Genomic DNA, 15,573 nt, shown 5'->3' with positions numbered 1-15,573 from the left:
GATTCCCAGGACAAGTTGACAACCATTACCCTAAAGAAAAATGGGTTTTTGTTCTGCCTCTGTTATCAGCTGCTATCCCCGCTGACTATTTTCAAAAAAGCCAATAATTGGAGCCCCTTAATATTTACCCATGGGAGGAAATAGGGAAGCTTCAGTGATAGAATACTACTACCCTGAGGATAAACCCTTTGTAGTGGCTATTCCTGGTTATCAACTTGACTATATCTGGAATGAACTACAATCCAGAATTGGAAGGCTCACCAGTGACCCTAATCTGGAGGCTGGGAGATAGAAGTTTCTGACCTGGATCTTGTTGGTATGGAGATCTTGAGGCATAGTGGCTAAGGATTCCAGAATATTAAGACAGGGAGATCTGCAAGTTCAAGGTCATCTGGGATTAAAGGTGTGGTGGCACACACCTTTAATCTGGGCTACATCTTCTGCTGGAGACCATATAAGGACATTGGAAGATGGAAGGTTCTCTCTCTCTCCTTCGCCTGCTTGCTGTGTGGGACTGAGCAACTGCTAGACCCTTAGACTTCCATTCACAGCTGCTACTGACCATTGTTGGGAGTTGGACTGCAGACTGTAAGTCATCAATAAATTCCTTTACTATATAGAGACTACCCATAAGTTCTGTGACTCTAGAGAACCCTAATACACTGTCCATTGTCTGATTCAAATAGTTACCCCATCACTCCTCCCAATATAAAGAACTATATGCTATCAAGTTAGCCCTAAAGGAAATCAATATGCCCTTTAACCTCTTTTCAATGTATATACTGTCAAATTGCCCCTTTAGCTATCAAGATGCTGTGTCATATTAAATGCCAACCCACTTTTCCCCTCTACTCATACTGGTTTCTCTTACTATAAAGAACTTCTCCCCTTTACATACAGCAAGTCAGACCTCACAGTCCTCTGCCAGGTCCAATATCCAAGGGAAATGCCCTTGCTGATCAAATCACCTCTACAGGAACATTCAGAGCCTCCATCAAGCAAGCAGACCAATTCCATTCATGCGCACACACAAATATAAAGGGGCTTCTTGCCCACTTCCCCCACATCCTTCTTGCTTAACTCCAGTGGCTAATAAAAACATGTTCCTCTTGTGCATCCCTTATTACTATCCTAGCTTTACAAACTATGGGCACCAACTCCTGAGGTCTCATATCCAATGCTGTATGGCAAATTGATGTCACCCACATTCTCCAATTCAGCAGACAGAAATAAGTCTTTGTTACCATAGCAGCATACTCACATTTTATATGGGCTAGAGCCCAAACAAGAGAAAACTCCAAAAGGTTATTTCACCATATGCTCTCTACTTTTGTCATCATGGATATCCCCCAACAAATTAAAAACTGACAATGGTCCTGCCTTTACTAACTCTCAATTCAAAACTTTCTGCTCACAGTGGAAAATTGCCCACCATATAGGGACTCCCCACAACCCCCAGTGCCAAGAAACAGTAGAAAGAACACATCAAATCCTAAAAGTCCAACTTCTTAATCAAAAGACAACCACCTAACATACAATTCATAATATCTCTAACAACCCTAAATATATTAACATTCACAAGTTCTCCAAACACCCTGCTATCTCCCTGCATTGCCTCACACCAGAAATAACCCATCCTAGTGAAATGGTGCAATCCCTTGGATGGTATTCGGGAGGAACCAGAGACCCTCCTTACAGTGGGATCTTGCTTGTGTTTCCCACAGCCTAGACCTATCTGGATTCCCACCAGAAATGTCCACATTATCCCATCGATCAAGATGGCTCACCCTTTGCTAACAGATCAAGGACAGAGGAGATACCACTCCCAAAAGAACAAAAAGATCTCCTAGAAGGACATCTATGACCTGGTGACTACTGTCTAGGGCATGTGCCCTCCACAGCTTCATGTCTATTTTTTGTTGTTCTTTGTACTAACACTTCTACTGCCCAGCCTCTCTAGCCTTCCCAACCTCAACCACTGGAGAGTCTTTGCTAGGGAGACCTACAATGGACACAACAAAATCATAGGAACTAGGACTGCCCACTTTAAGGCTGTTGGACCATGATTGAGATCCCCCTACAACCCGATTCCATCTCCACTACACCCATCCAGCCCTTTCCTCTACTTCCCTTACTGAAACACTGGTTGATGTCTCCAGGAGGCCTCCACAGATGGAGGTTGCAGATATTGGAGTGGCAGAATTGAATTCATTAGCCAAAGCAGCACCATGCTTGCCAACCTTAAAACTCATTTTCAGCTTTCCATCAGCTATCCCTGGGATGAATGTTGGTGAATGGGAGTCGTGAGTACACACTATCCTAATGGTTATGCCAAATATCTCATAGCCTAACTAAATGTCTCTCACCAGCTTGTCCCTGCCTCCAAATCAGTCTTTAGCCATGTTAAAATGCTTCAACAGGAAATCAATATCAGAAGGCTCTCCATGTTACTCTTGCCTGCCTATAATACATTCAATATGCAGCTAACCTCCTTCCCCTAACCATCCACCCCAACTCCTCCCGATGCTTCTTCTGTGCTTCTCTTTCCTGAACACTATTGGCAGCTGTTCCCATTAACATTTCCCTTCATGAACCCCATGGATCCTTACCCACACAAAAATCACAAGACATTTTTCTCTTTGATTTACCCCTCCCCTTTGCCTTATAGGATCCTACTCAAAACTCTATTCTACATGTTTCCACTATATCACCATCACCAAACCAATATGTGCTAGCACCCCTGGTTTTCTCTGGTGCAGAGGCACTACAAGTTCCTTCATTAACCTCCCTTTTCAAGATTCCTGCACTCCATAATGATTGCTCTCCATGTTTATCTCTACAAATCTGAAGAACTCACCTTACAACTGGGAGGAGACCAATAGAAGAGAGAGATCTTTGTCCTTCTGCTCATTGGACTTGGTCTCCCTGTCTCACTAGGCACAACAGCAACTATTGGAGCAGCCCTTGTCCAAACCAGCTGGCCAGTAACTTCCAGGACAAACTTGACCAGGCAATGAATTCCACTGCAAGAGGCCTTGAGTCCCTTCAATGACAGATAACCTCCTTAGAAGGAGTTGTTCTCCTAAACCAGGAGGCCCTGAACTTACTGACTGCTAAACTGGGAGGGATTTGCATTTTCTTTTTCTTTTTTATTAGATATTTTCTTTATCTACATTTCAAATGTTATCCCCTCAAAAAAAAAAAAAAACCCTGTTCCATCTCCCCACCCCCTGCTCACCAACCCACCTATACCCATTCCCTGTCCTGGCATTCCCCTACACTGGGGCGTCGAGCCTTCACAGGACTCAGGGCCTCTCCTCCCATTGATGTCCAACAAGGACATCCTCTGAGGAAGGAATGTGGCTTCGATGTCAATGAATCTGGGCCGCTGGGACAAGATGTACAAATGCTCTAAGATCTCTAGGGAGATCTCCAGACACACTATGCTCCCAATCTCCCTACCCCATGGTACTCAAACCCCTTGGTAGCTTGGCTCTTCCCCTCCGTGGCTCCATACTAGCCATTGAGAACCCTGCTTCTCCTGGAACCCTGCCTTATCTACTTTCTTAAACAACTAATGAGTAGCATTGTAGAGATCACTAATAATCAGGTTTTGGTTCCATAGCAAATCATTCCCAACATAAGAGACAATTACTTCAATGACACCTCTCCTTTATAAAAACAAAAAGAAGTTGTTCTAGGGCAAGTAGACCATGCCACCAGACAGAAGAACTGGTAAGGTTGAGTGACGTCAGACCCTGTGAATCTCAGAATTGAAAACAGTAGGAGTGAAGCCTTGCCTACCTCTACCTGCTCTGAAACAAGTCATCACCATACCCCACTAAGAGGACCATGACACTCAGTCATGTAGGGAAAATACCTGGAGTCCTTCCCCATGCAAATAGAGCATCACTAACATCTCAAACTAAGCCAATAAAAGACATCTGACTCTAAATAAATCTCACCCTACTTCTCAATGTTTATATAGTCCCTATCCACACAGAATAAAGCACACATTGACAATCATCTAAGATTGGCTGTTTTATTGAGTTATAACACTTGAGAAAGAGTTCTCTCTCCCAAAGTATTTATTGCTGAACCTTAGACCCATCTGGCAGGCCAGGCTCACACTGCTGCCACCCCTGCAATTACTGCTGCCTCTGCCACTGCCACCATTGCCATGATAGCAGGACCTTAGGTACAGGGCCTGCACAGGTCTCCCAAACCTCCTCACTTCTCTTTCTAAGAGCTGTAACATTTCCAGCTTTTCCATCAAGACAGAAACTGATAGAACTGTTTGACCTGGTTTCACTTCACCCTTTGGGTGGATAGAGGACAGCACATAAAGAAAGATAAAATGCCTGTCTCCCAAGTGCTAGGATTTAAGGCCTCTCCAGCTCCTTGATATGAACTATTTTTCAAAGATTCATTTTTATAATTTTTTTTTTTTTTGGTTTTTCGAGACAGGGTTTCTCTGTATAGCCCTGGCTGTCCTGGAACTCACTTTGTAGACCAGGCTGGCCTCGAACTCAGAAATCCACCTGCCTCTGCCTCCCGAGTGCTGGGACTAAAGGCGTGCGCCACCACGCCCGGCCATTTTTATAATTTTTACATATGCACATCTGAGTACATCTAAAATAATAACTGGACAAAGATGTCCACTTTGCTCATTTAATTCAATATAATGACTGAAGTCCTCACTGCAACTATAAGGCAAGGGAGGAAAAAAAACTAGATACAAATAGGAAAGAAAAAAAATCAAACTATCCCTCTCTGCAAACATATGACCCTACACTTACTTTTTTAATTTTTATGTAACTTTTTACATGTCTGCGTGTTTACTCTATGTGTATGTCTATGCATTGTATGAGTGTTTGGTGACTGCACAAGACAGAAGAGAACATCAGATTCCATGGAAATGAAGTTACAGATGCTTGTGAGCTGCCTGGTGAGTGCTGGGAATCAAACCCATGTCCTCTTTAAAAGAACCCAGTTCTCTTAACTACTGAGACATCTCATTTCTGCACCTCCATGGACCATACTTCAAACAAACAAACAAACAGAAAACTAAACAATCTTCAAGAGAACTCTTTAAGTAAAGTAGCAGCATAAAAATCAACATATCAAAATCTATATACCAAAAAGTAATATGCTGAGTAAGAAATTAAAAATAAAACAAACACAGAAGTGAAAGAGTTTTACAATCAAGACTTTAAGCATCAAAGAAAGAAAACCAGGAAACTAGAAGACATAAAGATTCCACCACCCCACCCCACCCCACCCCACCCCTGACATACCCTGACCCCTGCCTCCCATACTCATAGATCAGCAGAATTAGTATTATAGACATGGTTATTTTACTAAAAGTGATTTACAAAGTCTACAATATCTATTAAAATGCCAATGACATTATTCTTTTGAGACATGCTCTCATTATATAGCCCTGGCTTACTTTTGGCAATTTTAATTCTTTAACTCTTTGCTATTCTGGAGCCAAAAGACACTGGCTTTTGGCAATTTAACTCTTTACTATTCTGGCCCAAAAGCTGCTAGCTTCTGGCAATGTAACTCCTGTTGATAGGCAGAGGATTAAGAAAAAAAAGCTTAGTTCCTTGGCTTTTTTTCCTCTGGCTCAAGGGTCCCTCACTGACCAGGCAACAGGCTCAGAGTTTAACTCTTCATGACCCAGAGAGAAAAGAAAGAAAAAGAGAGAGAGAGAGAGAGAGAGAGAGAGAGAGAGAGAGAAAGGAAGTCAGGCACATACACACTGACTGAGCCTGACTACCTGCTTCGTCAGTTTTAAAAGTGCACATGCATATGTATATACATACACATACACCTACATATGTATGCATACATACATACATACATACATACATTTGGTGGATGGAGCAGAGCTCCAAAAGCAACACTTCAATTTCTTCACTCAGTCTGTTTTACCTTAGACAATTTTTTTTAAATAAAATTACTTTATAGATAAAATGTTATACGAAAGGGGAGTTACAAAAAGGATGTTGATAGTAAGTTTAAAGCAGTGTTATAAGCTCATTATAAGATCAAAGCAACAGTCTCAGATGACCTTGCTTTATCATACTGCACACCTGTGGCTTCATCCTTGGACCTGACCTAGAATGAATGCTTTTCCTTGATCACAAGTCTGTCCCAAGCCTATTTCTTTTCTTAGGGTAATTTATGAAAGCTCATTATGCTCCTTATTGTGCAGCTTTTGCTTACTATTCTATGGAGGAGGCACATTCTATTCTTGACTCTAACTTTATTACATCTTTCTGGCAAAACAACTAAAACCATCTTCTTAAACTTTCTTCCTAAAATTATCTGAATCAAAACAGACATTAAATAAAGTCATTAATTCATCTAAACAGCATTAATTTATGAAAGTTCATCTTCATGTTGATCTGAAGTAAATTTGCCCTATAGGTTGGATGCCCTGGAATTGTTAAGCTATGTAATTAATAATGGTAAGAAAGGCATGTCAACATTGAGAGGCAATCCTGGGATGAAGTCTCTGGGGCTGTGCTGCTCCAGAGTCCACCCATTGCAGTCATGCAAAAAGAAACTCTCTTGCTTGCCATAGTCTTTCCTAGGTAGCTTCTGTCACTTTCTCACATCCCTTACCCTTTCCTTCTGGGAGAGCTCCTCTACCTACTTCTGCAAGACTTGCTCCCTCAAGTGGTTTCAGTAGGACTACATAGCAGGTGAATGGCATATGGTTGGAGTTGGGTCAATCTAACTCAATTCCCCAGGAATCTAACTTGAGCAGTAAATCCCAGAAGGTAGAAATTCCTCAGAGATCCATCATCACATTCCAACCAGTTCTAGTTTGCTTTCTATTGCTGTGATAAGCACCATGACCAAACGCAACACGTGGAACCACACACTTGATTGTTCCCTATGGCTTGTCCAGCTTGCTCTTTTAGACAACTCGGGACCACTTTCCCTGCAGTAATGTCATCTATGCTAGACCATACCTTCTTCATCATCAAGAAAATGTCCCCACAAACTTGCCTATGTGGCAATATATTTCTTTAAAGTTCTACTTTATTTTATTTCATTGTATGTGTGTGAGTGTTTTTGCCCTCTACAGAACAATCTTTTGAAGACATTTCTCAGGTGAGCATGGACCCTAGTTTATGTCAAGCTGACAAGAAAAAAAAATAAAACCTAAACAGTCCACATCTCTTTAAGCAATTGCTGTTCAGTCTTGTCCATAGACCCTAGGAGTTACCTTCGTAATCCCTGATGTTTACTCTACTTGCAACTTTTCCATAAAGACCTTTGGACTTAAATCAGCCAAAACTGGCTTCTTGCACTTTGCAAATACTGATACAGATGTCCCATTTTGACCACACAAAGAGGCTCTGTAGCCATGTGTGACCCTTTCCCTCATTTCAGGTGGCTGGCACCAGAGTTAGGAAAAGGTGCACCTGAGACTTAATCAACAGCAGCCATTACAACCTTCTCAGGCAAACAGCACCATCACAGGGAGCATTTCCATGTAATGTCTACAGAAGCAACATTCTCAGGTGTCTACATTCTTTTCCTTGGCAATCGAGAAGGCAGAGGATAGACTTTATAAAACACTATCTGGCTTTATTGACTGTACACCTTCCATGGCCCACCATAGCCTCCCACAGTTCAGTCCCTAAATGAGCTCACAGAAACATAGCCCCAGATCACCCTGGCCCACCAGAACTAAGATGGGCCTGCCCAGGTCAAGAGACAAGAAGAAACAGATGCAGTTCAGGTGGCAGTGTAATTGACACACAGCTGCCCAGACACTACACTGACCTCAAGTCACAGAGCTGCTTTGAAAACGTGCTGTTAAAATTCTATCCCAGGGAACAGCACTGACAGTAGGGAAGGAGAGCAAGCGTGTTGACAGATTTTAAGATCTATAAATCAGGCCCAACTCTGTGTGTGGACCAGATGGTGTCCTTCTTCCTCCTGGACCGGCTCCATGTAGCAAATGGGAACACCGCTCCACAGCTGCTTAGGCCGGGCTCATTTACCAAATCTGCTCATGTGATTGGGTAACAAATCCCAATGATCTGTCATATGATTGTTCCAAATGTAAAAGCCAATCATTTCCTTAGGACTGTTGACAAATGAAGTTACTGTGTACATAAAGTATAAAACATAATTCAGTCCTATTAATGTTTTCTGGATGCTAATTTGGACAGAGATGTCCATGTGAAACTCTTCCCAAGAATATTATTAGTGTCCATGCTTTACTGAGGAGGCAGCTGGTTACCAGATAGGCAAACTCACATCACAATCACACTGATGATACCCAAAAGACACAGTGCTGAAGCTGCAAGTAACTATGCGCATGCCCAGCTTTCAACACTGATTCTAGAAACTGCCAAGTCCAAAATTGAAGAGTGGGCAAAGATTTGGCTTAGCATGTTGAGGCCTTGTATTCAACCATTACACAGACACACACACACACATACACACACATACACTGAAGGTGACAGTCCTAACACTCACTGATGGCCTGGTCATGAGATATTATTTATGTCAAGTTGATAAGGGATGGATTGTAGTGGCTATTCCTGGTTGTCAGCTTGGCTATATCTGGAATGAACTACAATCCAGAATTGGAGGACACACCTGTGATCCAGATCTTGAGGCTGGAAGACACAAGTTTCTGACCTGCATCTTGGCATGGAGATATTGGGGCATAGTGGCCATGAAAAGTTTAGGCCTAAACAAGGTAGTACACACCTTTAATTCCAGGAGATTGAGGCAAGGAGAACCCTGACTAATATGGGGATAGTGGGATGGTGGGGGAGGGAGAGGGGGGAGGGAAAGAGGAAAAGGGAGAGGGAGGGGGAGGGGGAGAGGAAGAGGGAGGGAGGGAGGGAGGGAGAGGAGGGGGAGAGGGAGAGGGAGAGGGAGAGGGAGAGGGAGAGGGAGAGGGAGAGGGAGAGGGAGAGGGAGAGGGAGAGGGAGACGGAGACGGAGACGGAGAGGGAGATTGATTCATTCTCTCCTCTAGAGAACCTTGACTAATACGCTCAAGTGTGTCACAGTGGCCAGTCCTTTAGAATCAGAGGCATCTCTAATCTCCCAAATTCAAGGGCTACTGAAAGAATAAAGGTCAAGTTCTCGCTCAGGAAAAGTCCTGGGACCTACCACTACTTTATCCCCAGGTTTACTACACATTTTTGTGTAACTACTGCTCCAAAGGCACTTATTCATCCTCGAAACTCAGCCTCCAACTTAATTCTTTCAATAGTGAAAACTTTTCACTCACTTAATTCCAGTGGGAAGTGACCTATATTGAACAGCCATTCTCGTTTCTTAAATCTAAAAGCAAATGTTCCCTTAGTAACATGAGCAAAAGGAGCCGAGAGGTTGGTAACAAAATACAGATTAAAGTACTTAATTGACCAAAGCCACTTACAAACAGCTCTCCTAGCCAGGCAGATGAAGCAAAGAATCAGATCTCAGCAAAGTTAGCTCTTTGGGTTTTGATACACGCAGGAATTTCCCAAGTTCCCACGCGAAATGGTTCCATTCCTATGCTAGGTATCTAGACAGCTCCAGATTAAATCAAATTCAGTGTCTTAAATGAGGTGGTACTGCGCCGCAGCTGGAGCCAGCAGGAAACTCAATTTGCACGGTACCATTGTTTGTCCCCTCGCCCGCCTCTTTGACCTCAGTTCTCACTAGACTAAAATTTGTTCTAAGTTCATCTGCCTGTCAACTCTAAGTAGCTTCACCTTAGGAAAGGTGCGCTTAGCTAAGATATTTGACCATATTTGACCTCAAGGACTTCCACAGACTCTCTCAGATTTAGCCTTCCACTCGGGTTCCTACACTGCGGGTGTCTATGAGCTGGGTTCAGTCCAGAGCCTTATTGAAGCCATGCTGTTGTCTCCCTAGATGGCATCAACCAGTGAAGCTCCACGTTGAAGCTCCACGAGTCTCCACATGATATCATCCCAACACACATAGAAGAAAGGAGCGGGATCTAGCAGAGACAGACATCTCTTATTAACCAAGCCTTCCACAGCTAAGCGCGCTGACTCCACCCTCTCCACAACATCCAATCAGAGCTCCCTCAACCGGATCTTCTAGGATAGTGCCTAACCCGGAAGCTACACTGTCTTTGCCGCCACACCTGGGCGGAGCCAGGCTTTCTACTGGCTCGCGTAGCTGCCTGTCGCGGGGAGGCTGGAGTCGACGGGAACCGGGATGCTAGCGCCTGCGCAGAGTGCAGCTTGCGGCGCGCGGGAAGCCGCTACCGGCGCTTAACCGTTCCCCGCCTCCTGGACGTCGGCTTCTTAGGCGGAGCCTCTTGGAGGAAGAGGAGAACAGGAGAGAAACTCTTCTGGCCCGGGACCGCGACCGGGGCGGGACCCGGACCGAGTCGCCTTGGCGGCGCTGACCGAGACCGAGCAGGTAAGTGGGCGCTCCTGCCTGGCGGTCGGGGAACGCCGCGGGACCAGGGACCTCTTCCCTTTTCTTAGGCTCAATAAGACATGGATGTTGTCCTTTCCTCCACGTGGTGTCTCTGCAACCTGGCATCAGGCTTTTTTATGTGCAGAACCGTGGCGGTGAGTTTGCCATACCCGGAGGAGAGCAGCAGTTTGGGGCCGGGGGATGTAAGAAGCGACTCCCGGCTGGAAATGAGGCCTGGGGCACGGCTGCCGTTTCTGGGGTCCAACTCCAGGAAACTACAGTATGAACCATGGGAGTGGAGCATCTTTCTGACTCTACTATGTTTCGGTCGTACTGCTCTCTCCTTAAGAGAGAAAGATGACCGGGTTCTGTGGGTAGCTGAGGACCAGAAATAGGGGTGATCTTTGGGGGCGTGACCAATGTTAGGGCGAAGCATTGTGGCCTAAATAAGTGGGGATGAGGTGGTTGGACAGAGAAATATTGTTACCTTGGAGAACATTGCTAAGCCAGCATCCCTACAGCGGTTTTCATATAGAACTGCTTTCAAAAAATCCTGGAATTTAGTAAGCATGGCTCTGACTCCCTTGCTTCCCTAGAATGAAGCAAGCAAGTTTGTAACTCTTTTTGTAAAGTTGTTACAGTGACTTGTGCAATGATGATTGAGGGAATGTACCTAAACTACTAAGTAAACAGCACTTCAGATTGATTGTTGAGTCGGAGGATCTTGGTGAGAGAGTGGCAAGAGCAGTATCAAGCTGGCTCCGAATTCATCTATAGGGCCAGCTTCCTCCTTGCTCTGAGTGGAATCCATCGTTCATAAACTGATAGCTTAAAAAAATGCCGGGCGGTGGTGGCGCACGCCTTTGATCCCAGCACTTGGGAGGCAGAGGCAGGCGGATTTCTGAGTTCGAGGCCAGCCTGGTCTACAAAGTGAGTTCCAGAACAGCCAGGGCTATACAGAGAAACCCTGTCTCGAAAAACCAAAAAAAAAAAAAAAAAAATGTTGGTCCAGGCATGGTCGTGCACACCTTTATTCCCAGCACAAGAGGCAGAGGCGGATGTCATGAGTTCAAAGCCAGTCTGGTCTACATAGAAGTGGCAGAAATACATAGAGAGACCGTGTCTCAATAAAATAATAAAGACTCTTGAAAAAAAAAAAAAAAAACATGTGTTCACAGCTTAAAGTTTTAAGCTTACTCTGTCTGTAGAGACCCTGTTTCTGGAAATTGGCAAATAATATAAATTACTTGTGTCCTATTTTCAGTAATATTGATCAGTACCAGGTTCTTTTAAGTGGAAATATATAACCATAGAAAAAATTAACAGCCATTCCTGTTGTAAAAAGAAAAGCCACGCTGCTTATATGATGGAACTTTAATGTTTTAAGGAACTGTGATCTTCCGGAATCTCCCTGAGACTGTTTGAATGCTAGAGCCTTTCTGCTATGGTGTCATGGCCCTGCTGGTCTTAAATGGTGGCCATTAATGCTGAAGACATAAATTCTAGTCAGTCTTGGGTTTACTTGTTATGGGCACTGTTTATTTATTTTTATTTTATTTTATTTTTGGTTTTTTTCCAGACAGGGTTTCTCTGTGTAGCCCTGGCTGTCCTGGAACTCACTTTGAAGAACAGGCTGGCCTTGAACTCAGAAATCCGCCTGCCTCTGCCTCCCGAGTGCTGGGATCAAAGGCGTGCGCCACCACACCCGGCCCTGTTATGGGCATTGTAACCACTGTCCTCCACTCTCCTGAGAAATATGCCATTCCCTGCATCTTCTGGGTCATTGTTGGGTTATTTCATGGTAGTCTTTTCCCATACAGGCACCTGCTCTCCTTTGTTGGGTCAGTAACCACTCATTTCTACAGCGGGAGATACAGGTTTTACTAAGATGAGCCACACCCTGGTTGCCTAGGAGCAGTCACACCTATTCACACTTTTAGGAAAGCAGTCTTCAGGTATCAAATGTACTTTAGTAATTATAAAATGGACTTTAAAACCCATTGTAAGGTGAACATATTGGACTTTTTTTTTTTTTTTTTTTGACCAAGCTTACTATTTAGCCCAGACTGGTCTAGAATTCCTGTCTCAGCTTCTCCAGTGTGTTCCACCACTCCTGACTTAAACTCCCTAACTCAGTGCTGGATGTGGTGCACTGTCTAGTTTAATTTTCTGTTTCTTTTTGTCTTTCTTTTTTTCCGGAGGAAACTGAGGATTGGAAAGATTAAATAGGTAGCCATTCTTGAGCTAACTGCCTTTGATCCCAGGTCTATATATCATGACCCTGCCTTTAAAATAAATAGGCAAGAGTCTGAGCCTGAAGTCATCTATCTGCCTGTAGTATGTAAATGTTCTGTTACCTATATAAAAATAGGGTTGGGAGCTAGATGGGTCCATGGGTAAAGGTGCGTTCTGTCAAACCTAACGACCTGAGGTTTTGATTCCTCGGAGGCATGAGATGGTAGGCAGACATGGTAGGCAGAGAGGACTCTTGCCTGGTCTCCTTTGACCTACAATGAGCCATGGCATGTACCAAATCACATGCACACAAATACTATTTTAAAAATTAAAACTTGAAAGAAAACTTTTGTCACGGCAGAATAGACTTTGATATTCACTTGACCTTTGCTGTCCTACAGTCCCTGGATCCCTAAGGAGGAGGCACTCAGGCGGAGGCCTCTTGTCAGCAGAACCAGAGATGGCATCAGTAGATTTCAAGACCTATGTGGACCAGGCCTGCAGAGCTGCAGAGGAATTTGTCAATGTCTATTACACGACTATGGATAAGCGGCGTCGGCTGCTGTCCCGCCTGTACATGGGCACAGCCACTTTAGTATGGAATGGAAATGCTGTTTCAGGACAAGAATCCTTGAGTGAGTTTTTTGAGATGTTGCCTTCCAGTGAGTTCCAAATCAGCGTGGTAGACTGCCAGCCTGTCCATGATGACGCTACACCAAGCCAGACCACCGTGCTTGTGGTCATCTGTGGAACAGTGAAGTTTGAAGGCAACAAACAGCGGGACTTCAACCAGAACTTCATTTTGACTGCTCAGGCGTCACCCAGTAACACAGTGTGGAAGATAGCAAGTGATTGCTTCCGGTTCCAGGACTGGGCAAGCTAGTGGGGGTGACCAATCTTGGCTTAAGCCCAGCTCTGCAGAGAAATGCCAGTCTCAAATCTCAGGATGTGGAGAACACAAGTTCATTTTTGTTGTCACAGCAGCACTGCAGACTGGATGTTTGACTCCCAGAATCCCCTTTTCTCGTTATATACTGGTTTGTCATAGTTGCCTTTTAAAAGTAGTAAGCTTTCTATTTTTCTACTTACTCAGTAGAGACCCTGTTTCTGGAACTTGACAAATAAATATGTTGCTTTTCTGCCTGATATGTCTAAATCTTGAGAAGGGTGGAGGAGTGTGAAAGGCAGACAACATGGTAGGAAGCACCTATAGAGGTGGGAGGCTGAGCTCCTACCCCAGTGTGAACTTGGGGGATCCAGAACTGTGGGTGGCTGCCCTATCCTCACTAGACTCCTTGAAACATTGGGAAGTACCTGTCCTGCGCCCACCCTTAATGTGCGGTGTGTGTACATACACATATATATGTGTGTATATTATATGTATATTCACCTGACAGTTGGCTTTGCCCTTGACACCTGAAATGGGAGTTAGTGATGTGAAGAGTTAGCTGACAGCTAAATACCTGCTCCTACCAGAAGCACAGAGGTCGGGAGGGGATGCCAGAATCTAACTACAAAAGATCCACCTAAAACTTCAGTCTGAGTTGTTACTTGATTTGACAGGTGATTAAATTCTGGCCAGTGAAGCCAAAAGAAGCTGAGTGATTGAAATGAGGAATTTTGCATCAATAAACCTACACTTCCTCTCCCTGGCTGCTAGACCAACTGGTTATGCCTTCATCTTGGGCTACACGACAATCTGGCCTTGCCCTAGAGTTAGAGTCCTCATGTAGTATTCCAGGGTAGACCTAGTCCACCTATGATAGAACCTATGTCTTGGCCCATCACACCCATGAAATAACAGCCCCAAAGCCACATCTAGAGCAGTCAAACCAGTACTACAGACTTGGTGACAAGATGAGACTCAAGGCATTCAAGCTGAGATGCTATTAAAATTTATGAAATAGCAAAGCGAGGTTTCCACCATGCTGAGTTGACCAAGATCCTAGAACAGTAAACATGGCCCCTTAGGAAGAGGCACAGTGGAAGAAACAGTTTCTGAGCTTTAAATATCACACATTGTCCCCCATGGGTGAACTTGATACAAATGCCCTGGAATCAAAAGAATTAAATTTGTTAAACTACCCTAATTTTCCAAAATTGCAAAAACAATGATGTTGACCTCCAGGTTCCTGATTTCCTGCCACTCTGGGGATGTATGAATCTGAATTAACATGGTTCTCAAAGCTTTGCTCAATATCCATTCCACAATCCACTCTCGTTTCTCTCTTGCTAGCATCCTCCAATTCAACCTTCTGCTCTCCCCCAGGTTCTGGTCCCTTACACCCTGCTCCGTCAGGGTTCCCTCTCCGCCCCCCCCAACCCCCAATCCATCAACCCACCTTTTCCTTTGCTGTTCTTATCCCTGCCCTACGAAAATGCACTCCACACATAGGCCACAGGCAAACACTCTACAGTCAACACTAGGCTGTCTCCTGTTGGACCCAGCACACATAAGGACCTGGCGAAAGTACTCAGCAAGAAAAAAGGTACCTTTTTCTGTGGCAGCCACATTTGTTTTTAGAACAATAAAGGCAAAGTTTGCTTCAACCACAAATCTTCATTTGTAGTCTATTTCAAGTTCCCTTTTAGAATGTCTGCTAAATTGAGAGGTCTGGGTTCTGCTCTAACCTCTATTTTGCTTTAACAAAGACAAGATTTTTTATGGTTTTTTTTTTTTTTTTTTTTTTTTTTTTTTTTTTTTTTTTTTTTTGGTACTACCTTGTTGGAAAATTGTGGAAAGTCTTTCCTTCTAATTTTTTTCCCGGGTGATTACCAAAAACACTTGTGTGAAATGGCTAAAGATGGAGTGTATATGGGAGAGGGGAGCGGTTAAGTGATAATGTGCCCAAATTTAAAGCAGGTAAAGACTTGTGACCTGTTAAAACTCAACTTTTGAGCTGACCC

General features: G+C 44.0%; 1 protein-coding gene across 1 annotated transcript; it reads left to right on the top strand.

Moving 5' to 3' along the window:
• Positions 1–10,217: 10,217 nt before the first annotated feature.
• Positions 10,218–13,809, top strand: Nxt1 (nuclear transport factor 2 like export factor 1). The gene is made up of 2 exons (XM_021155721.2): positions 10,218–10,431; positions 13,068–13,809. Exon 2 carries the CDS (start codon positions 13,127–13,129, stop codon positions 13,547–13,549), a length of 423 nt encoding a protein of 140 aa, XP_021011380.1. The 5' UTR covers positions 10,218–10,431; positions 13,068–13,126; the 3' UTR covers positions 13,550–13,809.
• The last annotated feature ends 1,764 nt before the right edge of the window (positions 13,810–15,573 follow it).

The sequence above is a fragment of the Mus caroli genome, unplaced genomic scaffold, assembly GCF_978045245.1.
Source record: "Mus caroli unplaced genomic scaffold, Mus_caroli_1 scaffold_2, whole genome shotgun sequence".
Lineage (NCBI taxonomy): Eukaryota > Metazoa > Chordata > Mammalia > Rodentia > Muridae > Mus > Mus caroli.
This window is presented reverse-complemented; position numbering and strand designations above follow the sequence as displayed.